This window comes from Mesoplodon mirus, assembly GCF_964341445.2.
Source record: "Mesoplodon mirus genome assembly, chromosome: 5".
Lineage (NCBI taxonomy): Eukaryota > Metazoa > Chordata > Mammalia > Artiodactyla > Ziphiidae > Mesoplodon > Mesoplodon mirus.
The window spans coordinates 122,418,822-122,442,675 of NC_138980.1; the positions used below are offsets into that span (position 1 = coordinate 122,418,822).

At 34.9% G+C, this 23,854-nt stretch overlaps 1 protein-coding gene across 2 annotated transcripts in view; it reads left to right on the forward strand.

The window, feature by feature from the left end:
* AP3B1 (adaptor related protein complex 3 subunit beta 1) overlaps positions 1-23,854 on the forward strand; it is a 263,029-nt gene that overhangs the window by 159,552 nt on the left and 79,623 nt on the right. For both annotated transcript variants that reach the window (XM_082621919.1, XM_082621920.1), the window contains 4 exons: positions 2,479-2,590; positions 5,583-5,730; positions 9,183-9,330; positions 19,468-19,540. In XM_082621919.1, coding sequence (XP_082478045.1) covers positions 2,479-2,590; positions 5,583-5,730; positions 9,183-9,330; positions 19,468-19,540 — 481 coding nt within the window. The remainder of the gene's footprint in view (positions 1-2,478; positions 2,591-5,582; positions 5,731-9,182; positions 9,331-19,467; positions 19,541-23,854) is intronic.

A 23,854-nucleotide genomic window follows, 5' to 3' on the forward strand; every position in this document is an offset into this window, starting at 1 on the left:
AGATATGATATATATTTATGACACCAGTAAGTTTTCAAGATTCTTTATAATTTTTTTTTGCTTAGTTCTAGAAAATTCTTTTCTCCCCAGTTACATAAAAACTGTCTTTTGCGTATCAAGAATATTTTGCTTTATAAACACATCTACTATCAGTTACTATCAGTATTTTTTCCTACATAGGAACTTTCAAATTAGTGCCTTGCTATTCTTTTCCTCTTCTCTTTTCCCTGTTATTTCTTTTGCTTAGAATGATACAATTATCATAGTCATAAAAGACCATAACAAAAAGTAAAATATTTTTATTGTTAGTCTTTACCCTTTAAAACCTAAAACTCCATGAATGTCCATGGCCATGTCAAAATAATATACCCCTTTGAGCATAGGAGCCTGATTTTCCTTATATGTTGACTCAGTCTTACCCTGAAAGCCATAGTCTAATTAAATAATTTTTTTCCTATAAATTGACCTCACACACTTTTTACTAGCCTTCAGAAAAATATTACTTGTTTGGATTTAAGAAAAATACGAACTTCACTGTTCACTAAATATAGGAGAAATTTGTTTATAGAATACTATCTTTATTTGTAACTGGAGGACAGAGCATTTAAAATATACATAAAAAAAGAAAGGAATACTGCTGATCTTATGTTAGTGTCTTATTCAAATATATTTGAGTAATTTTTACTTATTTTTCTATTATTGTCCAGATAGTAGTTTTCCAAATTACTGAAGCTTATCCTTTTAAGCAGCATATCTTAAGCCCATAAGCCCTCTAGATCAGTGGTTTTCAAACCTAGCTGTACACTATAATCATACGGAGCTCTTTAAACAAAACAAACCTATGTCAGACCTGCACCAGACCAATTAAATCAGAATCATAAGGAAATGAATCCCAAGCATTAGCTTTTTTAGTATTAGTATTTTTATTGTTGGTATTAGTATTTTAAAAAATATTCTCAGGTGATTCTGACATATATCCAGTGCTGAGAACCCCTCTCGAATAAGAACCTCTCTCCTACTATAAATTTCTTTACAACAGAATGTTACTCTAGCAGGCTAGCACATAGTAGAAGCTCAAAAGTGTGATAAATAAATGAGTCTTAACCATTCTTGACCTTTTAAAAAAATATACATTTTCTTGCCCTTTAAAAGAGAGTGTATGAAGCATGATTTAATTTTTTCTTAATGAATCAAAGTCACACTTATGAAAAAAATTTATTTTACTTTAATACACTGTATTAAAGTTTTTAAGGTGCTATCACCCAACTAATGATTATTGTGCCAGACACATTTAAGATACATCAGTGTACAAAATATTCAAACATCTCTGCTCTCCAGAAGCTGACATTCTAGCAGGGATAGACTGACAGTTAAATATATAAATTGTATACAGTAGTATGTTAGAAAGTAATAAGTGCTGTAACCAAAAAAAAAAGACTAGACCAAAGGAAGATCAGAAGTACCAGGCATGGGAGGTTGGAATTTTAAGTGGAGTGGTCCTCCCTGAGGTGGCATTTGTACAGAGAATTGAAGGAGGTGAGGGAATGAGCCATGCAAGTCATGTGGGGGAGGATATTGGCAGTAGGAACAGCTTTGGGGAAAGGCCTGAAGAGGGGAGCATGCCTGGGGTGTTTGAAGACACTGTAAGGAGTGGCTGGAGGGGAGTGGGCAGGAGGGAGAGCAGCCGCAGGAGGACCAAGAGGACCTCAGGCACGTAGGGCTGAGCAGAGTGCTGTAAAAACTTCATTTTTTCTGAGTGCATGGGAGGCCTTTTGCAGCATTTCAGACGAAGAGGGACTTGACTGGAGTTAATCAAATCATTCTAGCTGCTGTGTTGAGCCAACTTGGAATGGGGGATGGGAAGTGGGCATAGATACAACATAGCCGGTTAGAGTCTTTTGTAATCTGGGAGAGAGAGAGCTCTGACCAAGGTGGTGGTTATAGGCTTTCTTGATGCATTAGATGTTTAGGATAGAAGAGAAAGACAGAAGCCAAGATTCTGTCTTGATAGAACCCCAAGATAGCCCAGGGTTCAGGCTGTTGAGATGGTACGGGCTATTTATTGCCTACACTAAGTATTTTCTTTCTTTTTTTCTTTTACCTCAGTATCAAGCTGTGAACTTGAATTTCTTACTGCTGTTACTGTGTCTGCCTCTAATTGCCCTCATCTCTTCTAGACTATCTTACTTTAGTTTAAATCTTCTGTAGACCAACAAATACACAAGTGTTTAAAATCATATGTTAAAACAAGGTTGTTGATCTAACATAATAGGCTCTGAGTGAGAGTTTATGTTCCTCTGCTTAGGGGTAAAGGGGAACAAACCAGTGTCAGGATTCTCAGAGTTGCCTTCTCTATTGAGGCTTTAAACTTCCTTCTGGGTTCACAGAGTATTCTGAATGACTGAGTTTACCTGAAGACTGAATCCCTTAATGAGAATTCATTGATATTTACATTTTTACTTTTTTTTTTTTAATCAGGCAAAAGAATGGACCCCAGCAGGAAAAGCAAAGAAAGAGAATCCTGATAAGAAATTTTATTCTGAATCTGCGGAGGAGGAGGAGGACTCTTCTGAGAGCAGCAGTGACAGTGGTGGGGTTTTAATTCATTGAAAAACATTGTTCACTATAGCTTATATGCTGTGCTTCCTATAGACCAATAAGGCCTAGAACATAATATTCAACAAGCTGGTTTAAATGAAGTTTATACCATTACAATAATTCCTTTCACTTACATATCACTGTTTTCAAAGTAATTTCTAACGCCTTTTCATTTGACATTGCCTCTTGGACCCACAACTAATAAATGATAGAATTGAAACAGGAACGCATGCTTTTCTGAATTCTAACCCACACTGCCTGTGATATTCATTAGCATATTGAAAAATGTAATTTTATATTTGATAAGCCTTTAGTGGGGCCTTTAAAAGTCACTTTTCTTTTGTATTGGGTTGGCCAAAAAGTTCATTCGGGTTTTTCTGTAAGATGTTATGGAAAAGCCCAAATGAACTTTATGGCCAACCCCCACTAAAATGTAAAGTTTATTTTTAACTTTGAGCAGTCTGTTCTTATCCATTTTTTACTCTTTTACTTCTACATGAAAGCTAAAATTTATAAATCTCTTGTGTATTATAAAGAAACAAAGAGCTAAAAAGATTGAGGGCAACCACATGCAATGAAAAAAATACTAAACAGGAAGGATCTAGAAGACCTGAGTTTTAGCCAGGCAGATTGAATAAGGCACTTACCTTCTCTATACCTGATAAATGAAGGGGTAGAGTTAGATGCTTTTTAAGTCTCTTCAACACTGGAAGTCTGAGTGATTTGCATAACAGAGTATGTATAGGAGTTACATACTCTTAGTAACAATTAACCTAGTAAACTTATCTGATCCAAGACCAAATGACATCTCTTTCTTTTAAAACCTTTATTCCTTGGGAAGCCAGGGCTGCTCACTATTACTTGGTCATCCATTACCTGACCTTAAGGTAATTCATTCATTTTTTCCTCTGTTTCCCCTGTCAAAATCTTTGTTTTCAGTATCTGATAAGTTCATCTGTGGTGCATTACCTTCTGAGGTGATCCGCTGAAAAATGGGGGAAGTTACTTCAATCCAAAGAGTTAATGCTAAAAAATATGGAATTTCAGGAATGATATAGACCATTGAGAAAGATATGTTGTGTAGTTGAGTGTTTCATATAGATATTTGTCTCCATCCCATTTATTCACAAGCTCCTGTCTGTTTAGAGTCTAACCTTTTTCAATACATATTTGAAATATTCCATTAACATTATGGCTTTTCATGGGATTATCTGAGCACTTATAATATGGAGTCATGGCAGGAGTTCCATTCTGGCTACCAGAGGAAAGAGAGAACTTTTCTCATTAGAAGTTACCAGTTTTTTTCTAGTGAGCATGCCTTCTTGAGGATAAATGAATTTCCTCAAGGATTTTCCTAATTTGAAAATTTAAATAAACAGTGCTTGAAGTGAACTGGACCCAGATTCATGTTGAACTCCCATGTAATAACATGAGAAAGTAACTTAGATGCTATACTTTCTTATTTATTTATTTATTTATTTATAGCATAAACGATTTATCTAAGTTAATATGTACGTATGCTTAACTTTGATATCACAACAAATTCAAAATTTTTTTTTTTTTTTTTTTTGCGGTATGTGGGCCTCTCACTGTTGTGGCCTCTCCCGTTGCGGAGCACAGCCTCCGGACGCGCAGGCTCAGCGGCCATGGTCCACAGGCCCAGCCGCTCCGCGGCACGTGGGATCCTCCCAGGCCGGGGCACGAACTCGTGTCCCCTGCATCGGCAGGCGGACTCTCAACCACTGCGCCACCAGGGAAGCCCCCAAAATATTTTTATTCAGCAGTTTTGTTTTGCCTTTGTAAAGTTCGGGTAAAATAAATTTTGCTCTTTGTAAAAGCTGATGATAAAGAGTGCCTTACCATGTGGCAGTCACTTTTGTGTGCTAATCACCTTTACATGTTTCAAATCATTTAATATTCACAACAGCTCTTTGAAGTAGCCTTTGCTGAAAGGAAAACTGAGACCCAGAGAGGCTGAATAACTTGCTCAGTCTTACAGCTTGGTACACGGCAGGGCCAGGGTTTGAACTCGGACATTCCAGCTTGAGAACTCATGCTTATAACCACTTCAAGCAGTTCCAAAAGAATATAGGCACTCCTAGCTTTTCACTGTGATACATGAATTAATCCTCATAAAGTAGCTATTATTTACCTATTAGAATACTGTTTTAACTAGAGGTTACGTTCCTGCCTGAGGACATTTCATCAGATAGTTAGGCCGGGACAACAGTTTGTCCTCTTATCTAGGATACAACTCTGCACCTATAATCATTTCAACTAGTAAAAAATTATGCTTCATGTTTAAAATACACATAAATATACTATATGTATCACTTCTGCAAAGAGCCCTAGTATACCATAATTTATTCATAAAACATTTAACTATATAGTGCCTCAGTGTAACTATCATTTCTTTGACCTACGGAAGACTCCTATACTAGCTAAAATAAGTGCTTTTTAAGTAATGATGTTGCTTTATTGCCTTTGAATTTAGGAATTTTTGAAGACAATTTGAATGACTCATTTCCCTCTCAAAATTGGTTCCTAAGAAAATTCAACAATCCCTTCCTTTCTCTAAATAAAATTTCTCATTATAAGTAGAGGAATTAAAATTATTTCTTTATTCTTATATCATCCTCATAATCATTCTTTAAATAAAAAGTTTTTGCCATAGCTAAAATACTTACGGGTTTGAAAAGCAAGATAGGCTCACTTTGGTTTAGTTGGTTGATCTTTTCTTTGCCTTTCCCCACTCACTAGCAACGTGCCTTCTCTGTGCATTGGAGTCCCGCCATGCTTACCCTGCCGCAGGGTTCAGGAGTCTAAGTGACCAGAGGGCAGAAATAGGAAATGTGGAACACCTGGGGTCCACTAAACTAAAATTCAGCATCTGTTTTCATTTGTGATGAATGTTGACACTTACTTGTGTCCTTATGTATAATTAAATGGCTGTAAATCAAGGAGCATCTGGATATCTTTTTCAGAGAGTGAATCTGGAAGTGAAAGTGGGGAACAAGATGATGAAGGAGACAGCAGTGAGGACTCCAGTGAGCACGAGAGTGAGAGTGGAAGTGAGTCAGAGGCAGAAAACAAAAGAGCAGCCAAGAAGAACTCCAAAGCCAAAGGAAAAAGGTGAATTATTTTGTCAGAATTTCCTTCAAAAACATTCTGTGGTCTTTTCCCCCAGTTTAACATTGAGTGAGAAAATAAGTGTGTGTGTGTGTGTTTTTTTCCCAAATAGATTTTAAATCTTGTAATATTAATTTAAAATACTAATTCATATTATTCTCTTACTTGTAATACTCAGTTTTCATTTTGAACTTGAAAAAATCTTGGGGTTACATTTTGAAAATTGGTGTAACCTTGGAAGGCTGAGTTAAGTGATCAAGCAGTCGGTATGAAACACTTAATTACCTTTTGAAGCAGTTTTGCTGAGGGTGAAAATTAAATCCTTCAACACTTTGCCATTATGTAACTAAGACAATTGATTTTTCTAAATAATGTTATATTAAAAAGATTATGATCCAAATATTAGAGTCAGGGGCTGTGAAGGAAGACGGTCATAAGATATTTAAGTGTTAGCACTTTTTAAGATCTCACATTATCAACAACATTATCATGCATTAAAGTGTCATTAAAATTTTGAGTAATTGGGGCTGATACCTTGGATTGTCTGAGTCTGTTTTCCCCACCGCTGTCAGTGAGTGGCCTCTGCAGACACGATGGCCCTTTCCCTGGGAGCCTGCTGCCCGCGCACTTGATGAGCTTGCAGCCTAGCTCAGTCTTGGCTGACAGCACTGACTGGGGCGCAGTACGCTCTCTGCTCCTTTTATTACAGACAGTAATTAAAGCAGCTCGCCCTGCCACTTCCATAACAAACACAGCATAATGCTCTAATTATGACTTTATTAATTTAAGTCAGGATTTAATGATTTTAAAAGTGATTTATATTGTTTTTCCTGTTCAGAACAAATGAAATCTGTAGGTTAAATTAATACAGGCTTTTCATCATTGCAAAGTTAAAAAGCTAGTTACCAGTAAATTCTTTTCATTAGATTAACATCTGAAACTCTAAGCAGTAAGGTAAACAATAATTACCCATCAAAATTGAGTGATGCAAAGCAAAATAACACTTTTACCTTCAAAATCTTATCTTAAAGGCTAGAAGTTAAATATATTCAGAATCATTCACTTGTTGCAGCAAGCGAGTTACTTGGTTTGTAGTAGCCTTTTCTTAGAAGTTCTGTGCTTCTAGTTTAATATCAGAATATCTATAATTACATAGTTTATAAAAAGTGTCTTATTTCTTAGAAAGGGAAGTTATGTTCAGTGCACTAAATATCCTTTCCAATAGTAAAAGTCAATATACTAGAAATTTATAATAATAAATTGTATTAGTTTCATTCTTTTATTTCTTCAGAAATGGACTTTTTTTTTAACCCATGTTTGAATTTTTAAAAATTGTTTATTATACGAAAGGAAATCTCAGATACATTCTAAACCTTATATTTTTAAGTACATGTTTTAACCATTAAATGGGGGATAATAAATTGCCATTCTTTGCTAGGGGAAGAAAAAACAACAACATACTCTTTAGTCATCAAATATAATTACATGTGCTCTGAGATGTTACTATGACTCCATTTTTAATAAATAGCAATCATATTTCCTCCACAAAATTCAATTCAGGGAAATATCGATTCTTCCCTTGCCTCACCACTCTCCCTCCCCATGTGTTTTTCTGCTTGTCTCTTAGAATTTTTTTTTAAAACTTTGCCAGTATAACTATATGATAATTTTTTAAAGCTAAGGGGCTTTAAGTATCTTCAAAATCACCCTTTAGTAATCATAACCTATTTATGACTAACTTTGAGTTTTATACTCCAAAGTATTTTCATTGAAGGGAAATACTCCAAAGTATTTTCATATTGGGTAGTGGAAAAAATATGATCTTTATAGTAAGACAGACTTGAGTTTAAATTCCAATTCCACCCCTCCTGGCTGTGTGTCCTTGAGCAAGTTACTTAACTTTCTTGAATATTATAGGATAATAATGCACCCAGTAAGAATATGTTAGAACATCTGAATTAGATAGTTGCTTATGAAGTGTCTAATACTCTTTGGTACAAGATAGATTTTCTTTCTTTTTTTAACGAAGTGGATTTTTAAAACAGTACACACACACACACACACACACACACACACACACGGTAAAGAGAACTGGACCTTCAAATTTGAGCAAATAAAAAAGACCACAAGGCATCTCTTTTCCCCTGAGAGAAGACCTTTTGGCTGTCTTACATGTTATCTCTTCTTGGAGACCTACTTCCCTTGCCTTCTGCCTGCCTTATTTCTCTTTTTCAACTCATGTGTCTCTTCCTCTAGAAGCATTCCCACTCTCGGTCAAGTTTGTTTAGCTGCTCCTCAAGGTGTTCTCATGACACAGTATACTTTATTACTTATTATTTTCCATGCTTTATTGTCACTGCCAGCTTACTTCTCTGTATCCTCCAATGGACAGTAGACTCTATAAGGGAGTACATGGAGATCATCTGTATCTTACTAACCTCTGTTATCCTTAGCACCTAACATAGTGCCAACAATATGGTGGGCAGTCAGTAAATATTTGTTAAGTAAGGGAGTGAGTAAACAAATGAATGAATAGCATCAGCACTTAGGTTTGATCGTTTGGTATTTTAAAACTTTATATCTGATTATCTTACATTTTTAGTAAGACTTAGAACGTTAGAAGAATTCTGTTTTGAACCGGTTAACATTTTCTCATATAATATGTTTAAGGGTCACATTAGGGGACATATGTTAATAATTTTCTTAGACAGAAAAGTCTATAAAATGCAACTCTGTTTCAGCAAAAGTTGATGTATAAATATTTAAATTTATTAATGAACACTTAGTATTTTGAAACAGCATTTTTTTTTTTTTTTTTTTTTTTTTTTTTTTTGCGGTACGCGGGCCTCTCACTGTTGTGGCCTCTCCTGTTGCGGAGCACAGGCTCCGGACGCGCAGGCTCAGCGGCCATGGCTCACGGGCCCAGCTGCTCCGTGGCATGTGGGATCTTCCCGGACCGGGGCACGAACCAGTGTCCCCTGCATCGGCAGGTGGACTCTCAACCACTGCGCCACCAGGGAAGCCCTGAAACAGCATTTTAAAATCAGCCTATCTTTGAAGTTGTTAATGTTAGCACCTAATGTGTATTTCTGGTAAATCAAACATTTAATTATTAATTATTTTCTACTTATTATATCATTCAGTGTTATTTTATAACCTTTTGCATTTGAACTGTGTGTGATGTGGTATAATTAATTTTGAATGGGTTCTGATTTATTTGGTTATAGGTAATACTACCTTCCTCATTTCATTAACATGTTCTGGAATTTTAAAACCATTTTTACTGTCTTTTTGTACACTAAAAAGAAATGGTTCTCAGTGAAGTACACTTCTCTATAAAGATTTTGGTTCACAGGCAAAATGGACAAATGGTAACATTTGTCATTTGTTTTTTCAAACTACTTAAACTTGTTTATATAAGTATCTAATATTTCAAAATTTATTATTCTGATTAGTGGTTCTGAAGATGTGGATAAGGAAAATGAAAACTCTAAAACTTCAGATTCTTCCAGTGCTGAATCTAGTTCAATAGAAGACAGTTCTTCAGATTCTGCATCAGAATCAGAATCTGAAAGTGAATCTGAATCCAGAAAAGTTACTAAGGTAAGAGATTACAAATTTTTGTAACTGAAAATAAATAGTTTTATAGTCTTTTCCCAATTACGAATAAATATTTCTGAAAATTTATGTTTTGTTGAAAATCAAGAAACCAGGCAAGGAATTTAATATGTCACTGACAGCTAAAATAAACACCATCTTTATTCATCCACACCTGTGATTTTATTTTGTTTTTTTCTAGATTATCACTTCCCTTATAATTCAACTCTGCAGAGAAGTTAGAAACTTTTTTTAACCTCACCCTTTCCAACAAAAATTAGAGACCTCAGTGTTATGAGTATGACTTTTTTGCTCTTGGCTGTGATGTGACAAGGGAGGCTTTTGCCAAAGGGGAAGTAAAGGGAAGTCACAGAGATAGTATTGAGCAAAGAAATATAAATGTACATCATAAGAAATTGAGACTAATATGCTTTTTAAAAAAATATTAGGCATTTGGATAATAGAATATTTTTAAAGGTTTAATTAAAGAGTATGCATTCTTTAATAGTTAATAAAAATGCAGTAGCCATATATTTAAAACAAATGCAAGAACCACTTATAACAGAATGATTACGCTTTTTGGTATAATATTTGTAACACCAAAAGTTGTCTGCTTAGCAGCAAAAAATAAAACCATGAATTGGAAAAGTGTAGTTTTTAATACACAATTCAGACCTAATACATATCTTTCTGGTCTTTAGTTATTATTCCCTGCCTATAAATGGATCATGGTGTTGCTAGGTTTCAAAGGCAGTGGTTTTTATAAATAAATGTATTATTCCATATGTTGAAAATATGGTCACACCTTGCCCTTTATTGAATTTAGTTTCTTTTTAACCTATACTTTTCATTTATTTGTTCTGGTAACATGAATTTCTTTAATGTCATTTGAGTAGCCAAGTATGAAAATAAATTCATCAAAGTAATAATTGCCCATCTCCATCCAGAGATTTATTGTTAAGGAATAAGCGTATTTAAAAAAAAAAAAAAAAAAAGAACAAGCATGCTTAAAAATTAGCTAGTATTTGTCTTACCTTATTTCAAATATTGTTGAATATTGTAAAACCTATTTGAAACTTGAATTTATATTTAAAGCATATCTGTGTAGTATATAATCTAGGATTTTTATTTTTCAAAAATTAACATAAAACCTTAGAGATTTTTCGGTTTATTAATCTGGCCTCTTATAAAAACTTACCACACAGTGAGTTTGATATCCTCTCGTTTCCTACTTAAATTACAAAAAGCTTAAGATGTTATTTAAAATAAAGGAGCTTTAGGGCTTCCCTGGTGGCGCAGTGGTTAAGAATCCGCCTTCCAGTGCAGGGCGCACGGGTTCGAGCCCTGGTCCGGGAAGATCCCACGTGCTGCGGAGCAACTAAGCCCGTGCACCACAACTACTGAGCCTGTGCTCTAGAGCCTGAGAGCCACAGCTACTGAGCCACGTGCCACAACTATTGAAGCCCATGCACCTAGAGCCCATGGTCTGCAACAAGAGAAGCCACCGCAATGAGAAGCCCGTGCACCGCAAGGAAGAGTAGCCCCTGCTCGCCACAACTAGAGAAAGCCCCGCGTGCAGCAATGAAGACCCAAGGCAGTCAAAAATTAATTAATTAAATCTAAAAAACCACTTATAAAAATAAATAAATAAATAATAAATAAAATAAAGGAGCTTTAGAAATTGAAAATACAATCCAGAATAAGAAATCTGTGTTTTTTAAAATGACCAAACAAGAAATTAAGTAATGGGAAGTGGGTGGAATTAAAGTGAGTTGTTCTTATGAAGTTTTGTAGAAGTTGAAAAGAAAATTGTAGACTTTAGTGCCTATATAGTGTTGGGCTTTAGGGGACCCCATTAGAATGCCACAGAGGTACCCCAACTCAGAGATTCAATTTATTTCTTCTTTGGTGCATTCAATGATCAGATTAAATCTCTTAATAGTTGAAAATATTTTACTGTAGAAAATCAGTATAAAATTTCAAAGTAATGCAGTGAGCCAAGACTCTTGAGAAATTCAGGTTTTACTCACATTGTTGATAGTTTTATGTCTACGTGTTTTGCTTATATAGTTTATTTTCTCTATATTATAATGCCTTTCCTGTCAGTAACAGGCAGATAAGCTTGTTTGTTTTAATTTATATTCTCCACCTTGGAGCCACCATAACTATTTTTTTCTTTCTATTTCTTTCTGAGTGATTTGAAGTGTACCATGCAATTACAAGTGTACCAATTTTCTAATAATGGGCAACTCTATAATTGTAGGAAAGTCCTCCTTGTACCAAGTGTTGTGGCTTCTGCTCTAAATTATGAGTAATGAAGGCAGATGGTGGGTGCTTTACCTTAATTTAGCATGACAGTATGTTAGAGCTGCAAACTCATCTGCCTTAAATCTGCAGCCCAACTAAATCTATACTTTTACTCTCTCTCTTCCTTTTCTTTCACTTGGACAATGTATTTTGGGGATATCGAGCATGAAAATGGGACTTTGAGGGTATCTTGACTATATGGCTTTAAAAACAGTTCATTTTATGGTGGTCCTATGAGATAGGTATAATCTTCTTCTTGTTGGAAGATAATATCTTTATGCTTCAGTTTCCTCATCTATAAAGTAGAAATGCTAATACCTACTCTGCTTTTTTCAAGTACTATTACAAAAAATCAAATGTGAAAGATCAGTGTAAAGCCCTGTATAAATATAAAACAGCAGTGTTAACATTTTTTTAACTTGAACATTAATTCCCTGAGAGACCAACAGTATTAGAGTTACAGAACACCAATGCTAAAAGGAACCGAAAATTTTTTGTAACTCTTATGTCTCCTGCATTTTCTAATTCTTTTTATACCATTCAAGTTAGGAATTAACGTTCAGGTGTGACCCCTTACCTGCAGCCTGTGATTCCATCTACTTTTTGCAGAAGACTGAGCTGACATTCACTGTAAGCATATCCTACCTCTGTGCTCTCTGACACACAATCTCTATTTACCCTCCTCCTTTTTCTTTGAATGGAGCTTTGAGTAAGCTATTCCTATCCACATAGCCGAGAATAAGTCCTATTTCCTTTTGGCCTTGTTTTGTGGATAATCATCTGCATCCATTGTGCCTTCAATCTCTTTTTTCATTAATTTCTCCTCCACCAACCAAAGCACTCAAGGCTTTCCTAGCATTTAAAGAGAGGAGAGGGCTTCCCTGGTGGCGCAGTAGTTGAGAGTCCACCTGCCGATGCAGGGGACACGGGTTCGTGCCCCGGTCCGGGAAGATCCCACATGCCGCGGAGCGGCTGGGCCCATGAGCCATGGCCGCTGAGCCTGTGCGTCCGGAGCCTGTGCTCCGTAACGGGAGAGGCCACAACAGTGAGAGGCCCGCATACCGCAAAAAAAAAAAACAAAAAAAAAATAGAGGAGAGAGGAGTGGAAGAGAAAGACAGAGAGAATGTGTGAAAGTGAGAGTTCAGAAGAATAATCTAGATATTCTCCAGCCACTACTTCTTGACCCAATTATTTCTTAGTCCCTTTTAAATTGGTTTCTACTCCCATAACTTCCTACAGATATTGTTCTCTGAAAAAGTCAGCCGTGATCTTTCTCCAAACCCAGTGACCTTCTCTTAGTTTATCCTTCTCTGTCTTTTTATATGACTATTCCCCTACTACTTGAAATTCTCTGCATCCTTTTTCTTCTGACTTTTCTGACCCTTTAATCTTTTGGTTGCCTCACTTTTTACCTCCTTCTGACACCCAAGTGTGAACATTGCCCTGAAGTTAGTGCTTATTAGTACACATTTTTTCAAAAATATTAATTGATATGAATTAATTTAGTCCTTTTTTTCCTCTATAATTTACTGTTGTGAGACTCATTAACTCTTTTTTTTTTAAATTTAATTTATTTATTTTTGGCTGCATTGGGTCTTCGTTGCTGTGCATGGGCTTTCTCTAGTTGCGGCGAGCAGGGGCTACTCTTCGTTGCAGTGCGTGGGCTTCTCATTGCGGTGGTTTCTTTTGTTGCAGACCATGGGCTCTAGGTGTGTGGGCTTCAGCAGTTGTGGCTCACGGGCTCTAGAGCACAGGCTCAGTAGTTGTGGCACACGGGCTTAGTTGCTCCGTGGCACGTGGGATCTTCCCGGACCAGGGCTCGAACCCGTGTCCCCTGCACTGGCAGGTGGATTCTTAACCACTGCACCACCAGGGAAGTCCCTCATTAACTCTTGTAGCCTCAGCTAAAACATTTATCTGCATTACTTCCATGGTAACATCTCTAACCAAATCCCTACAACTGTAACTTTTCTTCCCAAATTCAAACCAAATTCTTAGACCTCTTAGGAAATGCTGGTTTCCCAAACCTAATATAGCCCAAAGACATGATCTGTCATTTGGTACCAGCATGCTTTCTGTTCTCCCAGATTTGTAGACCCATAATTGTCCTTGACCCCTCCCTCATCCTATATGTGTACACAGTTGCCAAATCTTAGAGATCCTGTGTATTATTTTTGATATCTCTTTCTTCTTCTCCTACCACCACCATTGTAGATCAGCTCTTCATGACCTTGCCCATAGACCATTGCCTTTGGTCATCCTCAGACACTCCCCCAACCCCAGTCCTTCTCTACAGCTGCCAGATTAATGTCAAAGTTAACTATAATGATGCCTCATTGTCATTTGAGTTCAGTAAACTCCTCAGGCTAGCATGTCCAAACCCACCTTTCCAGTATTAACCTTCTTTGTATTCCAATCCCAGTGGACTATTTGTGGTTCTTATGCTGTATGCTTTTTTGTTTCTGTGCCTTTGTTCTTCCTTTTACATCATTTCTCTTATTACAGAAAATATAAGCTGAGGAGAAAGTGGCCTCATATCAAGGGTAGTCCCTCCACTTCTCCTAGTTGAGAATGACTGCATGGAATGAAGGCTATTTCTGACTAGAGGGTATTACTCATGTGAATGGTGTAGGGACAGTCAAGAGGGTGAGAACCACTGTTGAATTGTTTATGTTCCGAAAGTGTTTATCATTCAGCACCGTACCCTAGCATATCCATAAGACACGAAACTGCCGTCATACATTCTGGTGTCATGTTTGTTTGTTTCTGTTATTGATTGGGAGATGTCCTTGTTTGAAGTCAGATATTGTCAGTAATGACCAAAGAAAATTATCTTTCTCTTCAGTTAAAATTATTTTGATGGGCAAGCACATTTTTCTCTGTAGATGTTCTTTTCTGAACCAAATTTAATAAATATTTTAATGTGAGTCTAATCCTTTTTATGAACTAATTATTTTGCCCTAAATGATACCTGTAACAAAATTAGTTTTAATAGTTCCGTGTTTTCAGTACTTCACATACTTCACACGGTGTTTAGGAACCTTTTTGTTTGTTTGTTTACACAGAAGAGTGGAGAAAAGAATTAGTAATACAAGCTACATTAAATCAGGAAGAGATTTATATCACTTTATCCCGTGTTTTACTGATATAATTAAGTTATATTCTGCTTGTAGTTAAAATTATGTGTTGAACAGATGGTAAAAGTTTTATTTAAAATATTTTTTTTAAGTTGCCAGGGTTGTTTTTTTCTTTATTGAACCTAGGCTTCAGTGTTTTTATTACCAGCCAGTAAGTTAGAGTGCTCCCACTGACTATAGTTATTTCCACCATCACCTTGTTAGTCCCACTCTTCACACCTTAACTGTGATGGAGTAGTTCTGATTATATCTTCAGTGTCTCTGCACCAACTGCTGAAGATTTAGATAAGCTGTGATTAAGAAAATAAAAATTTTAAGTCATAATTGTAATTTATTGTGAATAATTTAATGTATTTTCCTTATAAATGCATTTTAATTACATAAACTGTGTATAAAGCATAATAATCTATCGATGGAAAAATAAATATATTTAATATACTTGCACCTAATAGCATTAAGAGCATTTCCATATTTGAATCAAAGATTAATATGTGTACTAGCTTTGGGAAAAATAGTACTGTCTGTATATAGCTAGCAGTGTTTGAGATGCTCTCATCAGTGGTTTTTATCACACATTATAGGGATCTCACAAAACTTTGCTAGTCCCTTTTTAAGAGGTGCAAAGAAGCTGATTAAATCTTTTACATACTCCATGGAGTGGTCACAGGTCTTGTGATTAGTGTACAGATGTCAGTAAATATTAAGATACACCTCAAGGGCCTCCCTGGTGGCGCAGTGGTTGAGAGTCCGCCTGCCGATGCAGGGGATACGGGTTCGTGCCCCGGTCTGGGAGGATCCCATATGCCGCGGAGCGGCTGGGCCCGTGAGCCATGGCCGCTGGGCCTGCGCGTCCGGAGCCTGTGCTCCGCAACGGGAGAGGCCACAACAGTGAGAGGCCCGCATACCGCAAAAAGAAAAAAAAAAAAAAGATACGCCTCAATAAAAAATCTACCGTGTGAAAAATTCTTGGGTATAAAGTAAATATGGGATGTGGTTTGAATAGATTGTGGATAAGAGTGAAAGGAACTATTTTCTGATTAGTTGTCTTCCCTCTTTGTGAAGTAGGAAACAAGTTTTGCTTGTGTTTTTCCAAGTACTTATGATTGTTGCAATTACATAACTTCTGTGAAGATTGTAGAATATTGGTTTTTACTCTGACAATTCAAAGGCTTGCCTCTTTCAATTTATGTCTTTTCCAATTTAGTTCATATTTTAATTTCTTCAGAACAGAAATATCATTTCACTTCAATTGAGATCTTTAAATCAAAGTGAATGCCATTAAGCAAGCTTTCTTATTGAAGTAGGTATAATCTAATAGGGAAGATTTGTTTAACAGTTTAGACTTCTTTTTAACTTATATAGAAGTCTCAATTTGCTGGCAGTGTACTTTTATTTTAAAGCACAGTGTAAGTGTGAGCCTCAGATTTGTAAAATAAGATGTGTTAGATGACTTGAAGGCAAAAGAGTCATTAAATTGTCTTTGGTTGGTAATTCTAACTGAAAATATTTCATGCAAATACATTGCCCTGTGAGGCTAGAAATAAGCCTTGAATTTTTGTTGGTTTCAAAGCATAGTGTGGGTTTGACAGTCTATACATACCGTTTATCCTGTTTTATAGTTTTAAATTTCAAACCTCTTTATAATGGCTTCCTCTTAGGAAGCATTTTAATGTTTTTTGTGTCAGATCTTTTCTGCTTGCCTTTTTTTTTTTTTCCAATCAGCATGAAGATGAACATGTGTAATAGATTTTTAAAAATCTTTACAAGGTATATTATTACATTTTTGTTTGTATTATTTGGAGCTTAATAAGTATTTCCAGGATCTTTTATTTATGATTTAAAATGAAATATGTTAAATAGAAATCAGTTTCTTAACCCTGTGACTTTGTATTTCATTTTGGAAATGTTGATGTGTTGAGGTGTATAATCGAATACCATGGAAACAAATGGAGATTTGAGGATGATGAATTGATAACTAGGTATTTTTGGAGTGAGATTTTAAGATCAGTTACTGTTGTCCTTATAAAAGTCTAATACAGTCACTCAGCTGTTAAAAACCTAATCCTCTGTTTAAAAAAAATATACAAAAACAAATTGTCTATCTTTCTGCCTGATCTCTTCTCAAGTACTAATACAATGGAAACAGTGGGTGATCTGTCAGTGTGTTTGGTTTGTCAGTGATGGTTTTGTATAAATATTGGGAGGGTAAGAAATAAAATTCACACAGTAAAATATGATTTCATCTGCCTTTTCTCTGCAGCTCCATGGCTCATGCTGCGGTGTGAAATTCTCATTTTACACACTTTGCAGGCGGAGCACATGAATTATGCATTGAGCAAGAAAAATCTCCTGCCTCAAGTCCTATATGCATTTACCCAGGTTCTGTCTCTATTACCAAGATGAATTGCAAATGGAGAAATGTTTGATGGAATAGGGCTCTTAACTTCTTTGTTTAGAATTCAGATTTTTATTTTTATAGTAGATCCTTTAAGTATGAACATGTTTTGAACTTACTGTGGATTTTTTTAATGAAAAATGAAATATAAGAGAGGAATGCCAAACACATCACGAGGCTTTTTATAGCCTTGATTTGGAATGCAAGACTTTTTCAATTCGGTAGAAATGCCCAGTATCTATTGCTAATGTTGTATTTCAGTCGCTGGTTATTTGCTTTACTCAGAAAGTCAATGAAATTCTGTCCTTTTGAGAGCCTTCTTTCTTTTTGTTTTAGGCTTCTAATAAGAGATTATGCCAATTTCACATGCAGCTCTGTCCTGTGTTGTATGTGACCTGATGTGTGTTTAATAGATATTGTTACATACTCCTGGCTGTGAAGTAGAAAATAAGGTATATAGACTTGCCTCCAGCTTTAACTTTGTCTTGATTTGATAGGTTTCTTATTTTTCAGGTGGGGGGGCTACATTTCCATAAAGACAGTCATGCACCATTGTAGCTTATAGGAAGCTACACCCGTTGTGCTCAGCGTAGCATTTTGATAAGTCACATGGTGATAAGCTTTTTGTTATATGTTCTTTCTTCACAGGAATGTTATTCTTGTTGAGGTGGCATATTCATTCTGAACCTGTTTCTGTTACTTGCAACTTTTACACTTCAGCTTCAAAACTAACATTTTTTTTCCAATCCTAGAAATTGTTATTTATTTCAGGTATGGAGAGAGGGGCAAACATTATTTGTTTTGTTTTTAAATAACGAATGAAAATTAAAACCCACCTAGATGCTTTGGAGTTTTCAGTGGCAGAAATAAATATTTTGAAGAAGAAAATCAATGCTGATGTTTTTAGTAATGTGTATTATTGTATGATCCTTGAAAATAATTTTTCTTTATATTGGCATAAAGGAAAAAAGAAGCAGGACTTAAAATCATTTTAAAATGTTACCTGACGTATTATTTGATGTATTGCTTTTGTTCATGTATGTGCACTGTTGTAAGAGCTCTAAACCATGTAGACTTTAAATGATGGTAAAGTACATTTTGCTTTAGTGATACCTTTCTGTAGTTAGAGGAATACTCCAAAAATATTTGTAATAATTTACATTAACAATAAGATATAAACTCCTTTGGTAGATTACAAGTTATCTGAAGGCAGGGACTAATCTGTCTGTCTTAGCTGTGTTACTTCCATTGCTTAGCACAGAATCTGTTAAAAATTCTATACACATGTATTGAATGAATGAATGATTGAATAAGTGAACAAAAATGTTTTGGCAAAAAAGTTTTGGCCTTCAATTTGAGAGGTTTAATGTAAAAAAAAAAGTACACTATATAAAGGTAAGTAACGGTGACCCAGATACATCTATTTAATACCCTAATCCTTCTTGGTCTTTAATTGTTTATACTACTACTCAGTACTGTGCCTTATTTTTTCTTTTTTCTTTTCTTTCTTTTTTTAAGGTTACGCATCTTTTCTGAATCTCTAACCGAACTGTGAATACCTCAGGCTTAGGGATCTAGTCCATGGGTATCCACATTTCAAAAATATAGTAAACTGAATAAGCAAATTTGTGGTGGAGGAAGCCCTAATTATGTGCAGAAATGGTTGAATACTTAGTCTCCCCAAAGGAAAACAGAAAAAGTAAATGAATTCTTTTCAACCCTAAAGAGTAAGAGCCTGAAAATATCATTTATAGATTTTAACGAATACCTTTGGCAAAAGAAGTCTGATGCAACCCAGTGTTGAAATATAAAGTACCTAGTACAATGCCTGTCACAAACTACATCTCAGAAAGGCTAATCTATCACAAGCCCATTGACAATTTCAGAGCTAAGCATGTATTGTTCAAGCATTTCTTTTTCTTTAATCAACTTGTTTAAAAATTATTTTCGAGAATGTTTGTACATTTTCTACCAAAGAGCCACATTAGATTTTTATGTTAGCAAAAAGTTGTCAGATTATAAAATTTACTTTTAAATTTTCTTCTGAAGGTCTTTTATAATCTCTAAATAAAAAATATTTTAAAATAACAGTTTGCATGGTGGAGAAGAAATACCACGTGCCAACTAAAATAAAAATTTTGATTCAAAAAAACATTTCACATAACCATACAGAAGCTTAATTTGATTTTCTTTTTCTTGGAAGACTAAGCAAATGAAAAAATGTTTGTTTTGAAATGTTAAAAACTACTTCATAGATTTTTTAACTAGAACATGCAATAAATGAAATATTTATTATTTTGTAGGAGAAAGAAAACAAAGCAAAGCAAGATAGAAATCCTCTTACCAAAGATGTTTCACTTCTAGATCTAGATGATTGTAAGTATTGAAATTTAAATTTTTTCTTCTGTGCTTAGTAATAGTATTTTTCATTTTTATAGTATCTTTCATTTACATGTCTCAAAATAAATCAAAAACTATTATGAAAGACTTATAGATGTGATTAGGCAAGAAAATTTTAAAAGTTATTTCTTTTAGTATTTTTTCCCATCATTCAGTATATCAGTTTTGTATCACCTGAATAAATATAATTGGTCAAATAAAAGTGCACCAAATTCATTTTAAGATTTTTTGCTTTAGTAATTTATACTTGCTTTAGCGAGTAATTATCTGTATCTCACAAATTCTACATTTTTAAATGTTGATTGTGGAGATCAAGACGTCTAACTTAAGGAGGTAGAGAATTAGGAATGTAATTGGAAATGTAAAGGACACCACCGTCTTCTACTTGCCACACTGAGGGTGGGAACAGAAACGGGTACAAACCTTTTGGAATACAGTGTAATTTATACGTATCAATATTTTAACTGCAAAAAATCTTTGTCCCAGCAAATTTACTTCTAAGAACTTAGAATCCTACAAATATGCCCACCCAGTATGCAAAGATGTATATTCAGCTCCCTTTAAATTCTCCTGCATTGTGAGAAAGAGATAGAACTAACTTTGTTGGTAGGTAGATTTTGCATTAGAGGAAGAGTAACAACACATGAGATTTCTGAATATTAAACCGCTGTCATTTTGCAATATAGTTTTCCTATGCTAGAGGTGAGTTATGTATTTGTCTTACTCTGTCAGAGCTGTTCTATTTATATTGTTTACGTGGCCTATTTCCAATAGTCATGGCAAATTCCTACTGTAGAGAAATTAAAATATATAATACTGAGAAATACTTAACAGAGAAATTAAAGATAAAATTGGAGCCAAATTTGAATAATTTTATACCTGTTGGCAAAGATGTTAAAATTTACATCATTTCTCACCTCTTGGCTAAGATTTTTTAAGTAAAGTCCAGTATTGTTAAGGTTTGGAGAAGCAGGCGCCCTACATTTGTTTTTCATAGGCATATAAATAGGTGCAGTTTTTTGAAGTCATTTGAGCAATATCTATCAAAACTTAAATTCCACACAGCTTTTGACCTAGCATTTCTTTTCTAGGAATTTATACTATAGATAAACTAGCAAAATCAGATCTTCCATCCTTGTTTTAGACTCTTTAACTTAATGGCTTAATTTTACACTTAAAGTCCATATTCCTAGGTTTCTAAGACCTTAGGTGATCTGACTCCTGCCTGCCTCTTACCCATACTGTTCCTCTGCATTTCTGAAATATGCTAGGCTCATTCTTGCCAAGGGCCTTTGTTCTGCTGTTTCCCCTGCTAAGAACACTTCTTCCAGATCTTCTGATGGCAAGCTGCTTCTTATCTTTCAAATCTCAGCTCAAAAGTCACGTTCTCTTACACACTTCACGAGTCACTCTTGATTGTCTTCGTGGCATTTTTCACTATATGAAATTATCTTAATTATTTGTATTACTTGTTTATTGTCTGTCTTGCTCACTGTTATTCCTAGTACCTAGAACAACACCTGGCAGATAGTGGGTACCCAGTAAATATTTGTTGAATTAATAAAGTATGCAAAGGTATCTATAGAAATTTCATTGCAGCATTATTTTTACAGCAGCATCCTGAAAATAAACGAAATGTCTACCAGTAGTCTAATACAACCATTAAGAAAAGTGAGACAAATCTTTATATGCTAGTTATGTTATTATATGTATGAAACATTATAAGTTAAAAATAAGACACATGTAGAGTATGACTCCACTTATGTTAAAAAGGAGGAAAAGAGGAACTGTATCCTGCACACAAACACAAATATGATTGTACATCATATATTTCTGGAAGGCTACAGAAGAAACACTTAGCAGTGTTAGCTCAGGCCTCTTTGGGATATAAGACTAAATCAGAGACAGAGGAGAGAAAAATACTTTTACTTTGTATCTTTCTGTGACAATGAATATTTTACATTTATATGTGAAGTTGGTAAGTTTTAAATTGTAAAATAACAACAGTCAGTCATATTTAAAATGGAATCAAGAGGAAAGGTTACAAGGTACTAGAGTGCACCAGTTCCTTTTCTCCTTAAATTTGACGCTGGATTTCCTGACAGCTAAGGAAAAAAGAGAAAATTGTAAAATGATACAATTTTTATTATTTGATTCTTTTTAAAGCTTTTTTTTAATATATAGAAACAAAGTTTTCTTTAATATTAAGTTTTAAGAATTTAAATGTAAGATTTTCATTTTAAGGGAAATTTCATCCTAACTTATATTTAACTCAACTTAGGGTATATTTCTGTTTGATTTTAATACCCGAGAACTATATATTTTAAAATCTTTTGTAATCTTGCATTTGTCAGAAATGACACTTGAAACTTTTCTTTTTTTGGTCAATTGAGCAAGTGTTTGTGGATTGTCTGATAAGTGCAAGGTACTTTGCTAGGTGCTAGTACAGACGAATAGAATTTAGTCATACTCTTCCAGAGACTAGAATCTAGTCAGAGACATAGATACCTGAGCTAGTAGCTATTATGTAAGAGAGATAATAGAGGTGCAAAGTATGGTTAAAATATGAGGAAAGAGACAAAAACCAATTAACAAGCTAAAAGGCCTTCTGGAAGAAGCTTAAAGATAAAAATAAGTGGAGTGTTGTGGGAGAAAAGAATTGTTGATGATGGTTCCTAAAACACTGACTCCATTATGTGCTACTTACTAGCCTACAATAGTTCTCCATTGTCCATGGCAAGCAGTTTGTTGATCAAAACTAAAAAGTCACTATCCAGCGGCTTGAGTTCTCTGGTGTGAGAATTAGATTAATTTTGAAGGAGGGGCAGACACACGTCTTACATTTTATCTAGTCGTAATCCACAGAGATGTTTTGTTCAGTACACACTGCATACCAGGAGAACTGCAAGTCCTCAATTTATCTATGTCTTCATTCAGAAAACGTTTATTGAACACTTGCTATGATCTAGGTAATCTGCTATATACTAGAGATTCTAAATGGACGTAACATTGTCCCTCCCCACGGAACTCTCCAGGTGTCATGGGAGAAACAGATAAGTCAGCCCTTAGATTACCACATTATAAATGAAATGAGAAAGAGATATGCACAGAATGCTGTTAGGTATTGGGGTACCTAACCCACCTGGCTGTAGCAGGATGTAACGGTGGAGCTGAGTATAAGTAAGAATTAGTCAAGCAGTTGGAGGCAAGAGAAGAGAGTGAGGAGAAAAAAGACATGGAGGAGGGAAAAAGCTTGCTACTACCTGAAATAATCACCATCTCTCTCTAAGGAGGCAGTATAGTTAGCAACCCTGGCAATAAATTGGCTCTACTATAAAACAGTTCTTTGATTTTAAATAAGTAACTTGATATTTCCTTGCTGCATCTGTTGAGGGGGTGTTTTCAGAAGCACAGGCATTAGTCCTGGCCTGGCCTTTAATCAGTTAAGTGAGTTAATTTGTCTCATTTTATTCATTTGTAAAATGAAAAAAGAATGGCTGAAAAGTTTCTACAGTTCCTTTAGATTTTGAAATTATATGACTGTTTCATGGGGTCAGTTGATAATACATTAGAAAATATTTTTAGTAGAATATACGGCCTAACAGTAGATAGGCTTAGTGACAGAAATACACTTTATTTTTTCCAGACATAGTTTATATTTCTGAAAATTAAAATATCTTTTAGTACCTCATACCATGTGGTTGGTCTCAGTTGGATAAAGCAGCCATCATATTCTGGCATCCTTTTATAGGAAATATAAACCTATGTAATTACACTATTAATACAACTAACTGAAGTCTTTTAAAAATTTTATCAGCCAACAATAATCATGCCACAAATAAGTCTTATGATCTGTGATGTCATACTGTTGAATAAACTGTAGTACAGGCAGTAGAGTGGAGTGGCTAAGAGGATAGTGGAGCTAGATTGAGTTTGAATCCTGTTTCTATTATTTACTAGCTGTGTGACCTTGGGCAAGTTACTTAATCTCTGTGCTTTAGTTGCTTTATCTATAAAATTGGGATAATAGTAATACTTATTAGGAATATTAAGAAGATTAAATGAGTTGATAAATGTAAAAGTACTTAAAACTGTGCTTGGCACATGATGAACATTATACTGATACAAGAGTTAGCTGTGATGGAGATGATGATGACACCACAGCAGCAAATTACATTTAAAAAGTTAAATAACTTCATATTAAACCATTATATATTTTAATGGTTATATATATTGTATATATATATAAAACCATTATAATGGTTATATATATTGTATATATATATATAT